At 34.3% G+C, this 7,379-nt stretch overlaps 1 protein-coding gene and 1 non-coding gene across 3 annotated transcripts; both read left to right on the forward strand.

Annotated features, from left to right (window-relative positions):
* The first annotated feature begins 384 nt into the window (after positions 1-384).
* On the forward strand, positions 385-475 carry TRNAY-GUA (transfer RNA tyrosine (anticodon GUA)). Its single transcript is given in 2 exon segments — positions 385-421; positions 440-475. It is a non-coding gene; the product is annotated as a tRNA-Tyr (tRNA).
* A 115-nt stretch (positions 476-590) lies between these two features.
* LOC115725401 (uncharacterized) lies at positions 591-6,180 on the forward strand. Of its 2 annotated transcripts, none has more exons than XM_061116876.1 (16): positions 591-799; positions 872-1,057; positions 1,149-1,328; positions 1,793-2,204; positions 2,350-2,468; positions 2,548-2,625; positions 3,404-3,544; positions 3,833-3,877; positions 3,958-4,124; positions 4,241-4,319; positions 4,395-4,480; positions 4,652-4,781; positions 4,911-5,043; positions 5,125-5,279; positions 5,376-5,574; positions 5,660-6,180. In XM_061116876.1, the coding sequence occupies exons 1-16, from the start codon at positions 680-682 to the stop codon at positions 5,893-5,895; spliced, it is 2,466 nt and encodes an 821-aa protein (XP_060972859.1). In that variant the 5' UTR covers positions 591-679; the 3' UTR covers positions 5,896-6,180. The 2 variants fall into 2 exon arrangements, with proteins under 2 accessions (XP_060972859.1, XP_060972860.1); XM_061116877.1 differs by having other exon boundaries at positions 5,663-6,180.
* Positions 6,181-7,379: the final 1,199 nt, after the last annotated feature.

Consider the following 7,379-nt stretch of genomic DNA (forward strand, 5'->3'; position numbering starts at 1 on the left):
AATTGCAAGCAAGGTAACTTTTGGTTCTTCTACATATAAAATATTCCATCAATAATAATCTACTATTACCAATGATGTTTTTAGACTCAAATTTAGTGTTCTTCACTTCACATATAATCTTTCATTTTCAAATCAAAACTAATCATACCAAATATCGAAATTAGCATATATAATGCTAAAAAGTCACAACAAATTACTAATTTATAATTTTAAAATAAAATGAGAGATTTGGCATTGTATTGTAGATGTATATATATATATTTATTTTTTTGAACAGCATTGTATTATAGATGTTAATTTATGATTAAATGGAAATAACATCATAAGATAATTTATCTAATTTAGTTTTATTTATTAATTTAAACATCAGACGACTAACAAGAACCGACCTTAGCTCAGTTGGCAGAGCGGAGGACTGTAGTAGGGAAACCTAATAGATATCCTTAGGTCGCTGGTTCGAATCCGGCAGGTCGGAAACCTTTTTCATATTTTTAGGCCTTTTATTTTTGGTGGGCTGAAAGCGCGGCCCATATTTGGCCCATCAAGGGTTTTTCGAGGGTTTATTATTATTATTTTATTTTTTAATAAATAATAATAATAACAATGGCAGGGTTTAGGGCTTCGCCAAAAACACCAAACTCAAACTCAAACCCAAAGCTAAGCTAATCTCTCCTCCGCCATGATCAGAGGCGGTAAGAGCTTCGTTTCGGCACCACCGGCCTTCTCCAATGACGCTAAGCGTATCTTAATCTGTACTGGACCTACCGTCTCCATCTTCAGCACCTCTACTGGCTTGCAGGTTTGTTTTTTAATCTTCAGAGTTTTATTCATTGGTTTTCATGAATTTGATGATGGAGTTTTTTATATTTAGATTTCTTCGTTGGAGGGACACACGGCGGCGGTGACTTCTGTTTTAGTGGTACCGGCTTCGAGCCCGGCCAGCAAAGTTTTGTGTTTTTGTTGGACTGCTTCGCTTGATGGTACTATTCGTTATTGGGATTTTTTGGCACCGGAGTTGATGAAGACTGTTGAAGTTAAAATGCCTATTTACTCAATGGTAAGCTGGTTTGAGTTGGTTTAGTTTGGTTTTGTGGAAATGAGAAGTGAGGAAAATTTATTGGTAAGGTTTTTTGAATGTGATTTTTCAGGTTATTCCATCTTTATTAGTTCAATCAGATAAAGACAAGGAAAATGAGTCTCCTCTTTTTGCATATATATCTGTTGAGAATAGTAATGTGCAACAAAAGAAGGTCAATACTTTGTGTGGACAGATTAAGAAGTTTAACTTGACCAAATCTCGTATGGTGGGTGGAGTTGTTTTGAGAGAGGTATGGCTTTTTAACTCTTTTCTGCTCTATTTGTAGTTTGCATTTATCTGTAGATTTGACATTGGTATGAACTTCTTAAAGGAACAAATGGCGGGTTTCGATATGATGCCCTGTAGTCAAAATTTTGGTTTAGTTAGATTTGTGAGCTTGTTCTTTCAAAAAGATAAGTAGAATGTTAAGCCACTAACAAATAAGTAGAATGTTAAGCAACAAGATTAGTTGTGGGTCCTGTACTTGTTCTACGAAGATCACATGATTCAGACCATTTGTCATAATAAAAAACAATGGAGGACTTTAAGGTGACTATTCACCTAACGCTTTTTTGTTTAATTGTGTAAAATGGATCTGGTAACCCATTTGAAAGGGTTACATCAAATTATTCAGTCTTGAACTTCAGTAATTTTCATTTAATCTCTATTTACTTTGTTTAGAATGATTGAAGATTTGTTGTTATGATTGGACAGACTCCCCAGCCAGAGTTTCTTACAGTTAGTCCCTCAGGAAGTTATTTTGGGATGCATAACAAGCGCACGATTCATATATGGAAAGTCCCCAGGTCAGATTCTGACCGTGCTGTAGCTAAAAAGATTAGCTTGCATCATACAAAGAGTGTGACAGTTATGGCATTCCATCCAACAGAGAGAATTGTTGCTGCTGGTGATAAATGTGGAAGGATTTTAATTTGGAGGGATGTCGGCAGTCAAACATTTTGTAGTACTAGCGATAAACTTGTAAATGGAAAATTAATCAATAATAAGGAAGACAGACCAGGTGTGAGAGGAGATGATGAAGCTGATTGTTGCTCCACATGGCATTGGCACCCTTCTCAAGTTAATGTCCTGTCGTTCTCGTCTGATGGATCCTATTTATATTCAGGTGCACAAATCTTACTATAATGACTGCTGAGCAATAGTATGTGACAATTATCTTACTATTTATATTCAAAAATCAGTTTCTTTTATGGGTTATTATTTTTACGTGGCTGTATATACCTTGTTTCTGATACACTTTTATTATCTAGGTGGTAGGGAAGGTGTACTTGTTGTCTGGCAGCTAGAAACAGGGAAAAAGAAATTTTTACCAAGGATTGGATCTCCGCTTCTGTATTTCACAGATTCTCCAGATCCCACACTTTCCTCTGTAAGGAAATTTCAAGTAAATTGAAATATGAAATTGTGCTATGTGTAAGGACGCGTAATACTAAAATAAGGTTTTGTAGATATCTTGTGCAGATAATCACGTTCATATATTGAAAATGCCTTCAATGGAAATCTTGAAGTCTATATCAGGGATCAAGGTTGGTTTCCGTTATCCATTTAAATTCCTTGAACATGTCAGATTGTGATTGACCTTTGTATTATTCCAATTGATTTACTTCAAGTTTAATGTAGTGTTCCTAGTGTTTAGAAGGATAATTCATGTATTGAGTTGTTAAAGGCACATAAACAGTAACTTCTAGAAACTTATTGGTATTTCCAATTTCTTGTTAGACCACAACACCCAGGTATGCAAATTGCAGTTGATCGAAGAATGAGGCTGATTTTTTATCAAAAAAAATAAAATAAAATAAAATAAAGAATTGAGGCTGATTACTAAGGATTTTCCATCTCATTGTCTCATTTCGGTAGCCTTAATTGGACAGGCTTTTAGTTTTTGGATTAGTTATATCAATAAAGAATTAGGACATTGCTACCATGCCCTGGCACAGGATGAATGTAACTAGAAGCTCTTCAGTCCGCTGAAGGAGATGATGATGAATAGGATTTTATTGTTGGAAGAGTTCTTGATCTGCCAATGATATGACAACATTTGAATAGCCTTTGTTTCAATTTGTTTTTTTGAAATGGAGAGTTCCAATATTAAAATATATATTCATATAAAAATATATTATCGAAAGATATATGGTGCCTTCTATATCAGAAATGCATAGCTGAACTTAATATTTTTTCTAAACGATTGTTTCTTCTCACTAAGTGCACACGCTTTTCCCTTTCATTTTACATTTTTTTTACTGAATTTATTGTTGAGAACTAAGTATGATATTAAGCTTAGGAGTTGTCTTTTGTGTTTTCCAGCTTCCCGTCTCACATCCCGAGATAAATGAGAGTTTATGTAGCAATTTTGCATTTGATTACTCTGCTGGATTGGTTGCATTAAGAGCAGAGAACTATTGCGTTCAATTGTACAGCTTGCTTGAAGACCGTGAAGTTTCTGAGGTGAGCCCAATCTATTTTTGTGTGATATTTCAATTAATAAATGTCAATTATCCCTAATGAAGGATCTTCATTTTTCTTGGTTTGTAATGGTTAGGGTGCCTCATGCATAACCCCAATTTGTTTCTTAGCCTTTATTTATTTTTATTAAAAAAGAACAAAAGCATTACTGTTTATGAATAATAGAATTTGGTGCTTTATTATATCCAGGAAATTTAGGTGCCTTACATATGATTGATTGTCGGTCACAGGCAATGCATAAGACTTATTGTCAGTTTTGATTTATTTCAGATTCAAGTCTGTGAGAGAAATCATCAACCTGTAGATGAAGTGACTGTAAGTTGTTGATTTGCTTAATTGCTTTTCTAGCTAGTCATATTATCTTTTGTTTGATTAACTTTTTGTTGGGGTTGCAGATGGGAGTAACTCGAGTGGCTATTTCCAAAGATGGTTCTACAGTGTGTACTTCTGATGTTAAGCTTCCTGAAGATGGAATTGGGAGTCTTGTTTGTCTTAAGTTTTGGGAATCTGATACATTGAATAAAAATTTTAGCTTGTCCACAATCGTTTATGAACCTCACAGGTTCGTACCTGGCTCAACTTTATGATTCTGATTATATTGCATATGAAAAGTTTATTTCATTGTAAATGTTTAATTTCTTATTTATATGTAAAATATATGCACATCTTGTTTTACAGGGATGCTGGTGTCTCTTCAGTTGCTTTCCATCCTAGTCGCCGAATGGCTGTTAGCACATCATATGGTGGCGACTTCAAGGTACATTTTGAAATATTGTAGTTTTTTGAATGAGAACCTTCTAGCATGATACAATTTAATTTTGTGATGTTGCAGATATGGGTTTCTCATGATGAGATTAAGAAGAATGGTGAGACAGTTAAGAATTCTGGTTGGATGTGCCACTCTGTGGGTTCCTACAAGTATGCTCTTTCTTTGCTTTATTTATAGATAGTGAATTCTGCCCTTCTGTCCTTTGTGCTGTAGACTGAAGTAATTATTGAAAAATTTGTCCAGTTCGATCACTTTGTTTGTAGTAATGCCTTTTTCTGGTCCTAGGTTTTAGTTTAAACTCTTTATTTGGTCATTTGCAGAAAGAAGCCAATGACAGCTGCTGCATTTTCTGCTGATGGCTCTGTTTTGGCGGTTGCAGCAGAAACTGTTATCACATTATGGGACCCTGAACACAATGTCCTTGTTGCTGTACTCGGAGAAATTCAGAAGGTAAATTTTCATTTCGCTCTCTTTGCCATTTGATTGTTTGTTGGAAGGTCTGAAATTTGGGGCATGCTTGCAAAATTTCCAACCACCACATGTTTATATTGTTGTGTGTATTTGTATCTTTATTTGCAGCCAATTAGGTCTCTATCGTTTGCTGGAAAATCAGACTATCTTGTGAGTGTGTCCGAAGGTTCACAACCACAGCTGTCAGTATGTAGTATGTCGAAACTCTCTGTATCCTGGTCATACAAGCTTCAAGTAGAAGGTACGGACACAAGCTCTCCAATGATAATATGTATTGTGTGTGGTAATTAATATTGTTGTTTTTGGTTTTTTTTTTCTGTAGATGTAGCTTGTGCTGTTGATGCATCAATGTTTGCAGTTCTTGTTGTTAGTAAATCGTGTAATAATGAGACAACAGTACTTAAAGGAAGAGATGGGGTAATCTTATTATTCAATGTCACAGATCCACTTCCTGTGGCTACTTGGTCTGTAAGGAAGGTACTATTATTATTATTATTGTCTTCTTATCTCAGTTTTGATTATAATTGTGTTGGTGAAGATTGGTAACACAAGTTTTGATATAATAAATTGCAGGCCAAGGGGGGAGGACTTGGTTTTATTCAAGCAAATAATCAAACTAAAAATATATTGAAAGCAGGCAAGCCATCATCTCAAGAGTTGCTTGTGTATGTAGATGGTGATCATGAATTTGTTGTATTTGACCCGCAGAGTAGCGAAACACATGAACTTAGCCTAACTGGACAACAAAACCTTGCTACCATTGAGGAAACAGGTGGACATTAATTCCTTGCTTCTTTCTACTCTGTTTTATAAAGCATGTTTTTACTATAACTAATTTAATGATTTTTGGTATAAAGTAGGACAACTTGGATATGCATCTATGTATGGTGAGCTACCTGAGTTTGAGTTGAAGAGCAAGGATGATGAGTTGTGGGAAGCAACGGCTCCCTCGAGACCCTCGGAGAGACCGTGGGAGAGTATATTCAGTGGATCAAGTCATGATCTTCCACCCCTCACTAAATTATGTTCACCTTTTTTGGAGTCCTTGCTGGAAAGGAGGACTACTACTTCTACTACTGCCATTGTTGAATGATCATTTCCAATTAAGAAGCAACCAATGAATGTTGTTGCTTTGCTGATATTTTTGGTCAAATTAATTATGATTAGCTCAAAATTAAGGCAAATCCATTTTGTTATTCGATTTTACATGATGATGTTTTTGTACCAATGTTTGTGAGTCACAAAAGTAATATAATCTTATGTTTCAATTTCCCTTTTCTGTTACAAAACAAAAAATTATTACAGTAGAGATAATACTTTGAGATATTGTAATTTACATTATTATTCTGTAATGAAAATTTTTGTATTCTTTTTTCTATTGATTTACATGGATGAAAAGTAACAAACAATAACAGCATGAATGATTAATTTCTTACTGATTACATTTCAATAACAATAATAAAGTTAAAAGAAACAAACAAATTAATGATTACATTTCAATAACAATAATAAAGTTAAAAAGAAACAAACAAATTAATAAGATCGTCTACTACATTAAATTTCATTCCCTTTGCTTCTCTATAATCTTGTTCTCATTGCGATTGGTTAGCTTTTGTTTTGTTAATAAATTGCCAATTTTATCAGCGGAATGTTCTTGTTGTCTTGCTTCGAATTGATGGTCGGTCAAAAAAACCCTTCAATACTACATCATAACGGGAATTCTTTGGCGGTTGCTTTTTCGGTTTCGGCTTTGGCTCATCAATGTCTTGCGTCGCTGCAGCGATCTTATTTTGACAGATTGGCTCATCAAGGGTTGGCTCTTGTTCTTCTACGACAACCTCATTCTCTGTTCGTAATGCTTCTTCTGTCACGGCTTCCTTCTGATATCCTTGTTCATTATTTGGTTCCATTAATTTCTGTCTTTTTGCGTTTTGCTCTTTATACTCGTTTTCGATTTTATTCTTCAATTCCTTTGATTTCATTTTATAAATCTTGCATAACATCCAATTGCATTGCTGCAAAAGATAAATTAAAATTAATAACTTGTTTAAATATTATGCAAAAACGATTTAAGTAGGAGTAGGTAGTTACCTGTGGGTGATTAGATTGAGTCAATTGATACTCAGTCATTTTCCAATAAGTAAGTGTTTTATTTAAGTCCTTAAAATCCAAAGTCCTTTTAACACCTATTTCGTTGTTTTGTTCATCAAATATTTTCTTCTTTGTTGCATTTCCATGCCATGTTCCACCTTTAGCTTTTCGAGTCGACCTCTTTTTATTATTATTATTATTATTATTATTATTATTATTATTGGGATAATAAAAGTACCACTCATTTTCGTTGATGGGCGGATATAAGGCTGTTAACTCATCTGGATGAAAGTCATTAATCGAATGAAGTTGTTGAATGTGATTAAGTGGGAGTAAATGAGGGTTAAAATTTTTATTAGTCAAATAAAATTGAAGAAGCTCTTGATCATTTGGGGAAAATATGACCCCAGGAACAGAAGTCATAGTCTCCATTGATGGTTGGTTAATTTGTTGTGTGTTGTGATTTGGATTGGTAGAAGAAAGAAC

The sequence above is a fragment of the Cannabis sativa genome, chromosome 6 (assembly GCF_029168945.1).
Source record: "Cannabis sativa cultivar Pink pepper isolate KNU-18-1 chromosome 6, ASM2916894v1, whole genome shotgun sequence".
NCBI lineage: Eukaryota > Viridiplantae > Streptophyta > Magnoliopsida > Rosales > Cannabaceae > Cannabis > Cannabis sativa.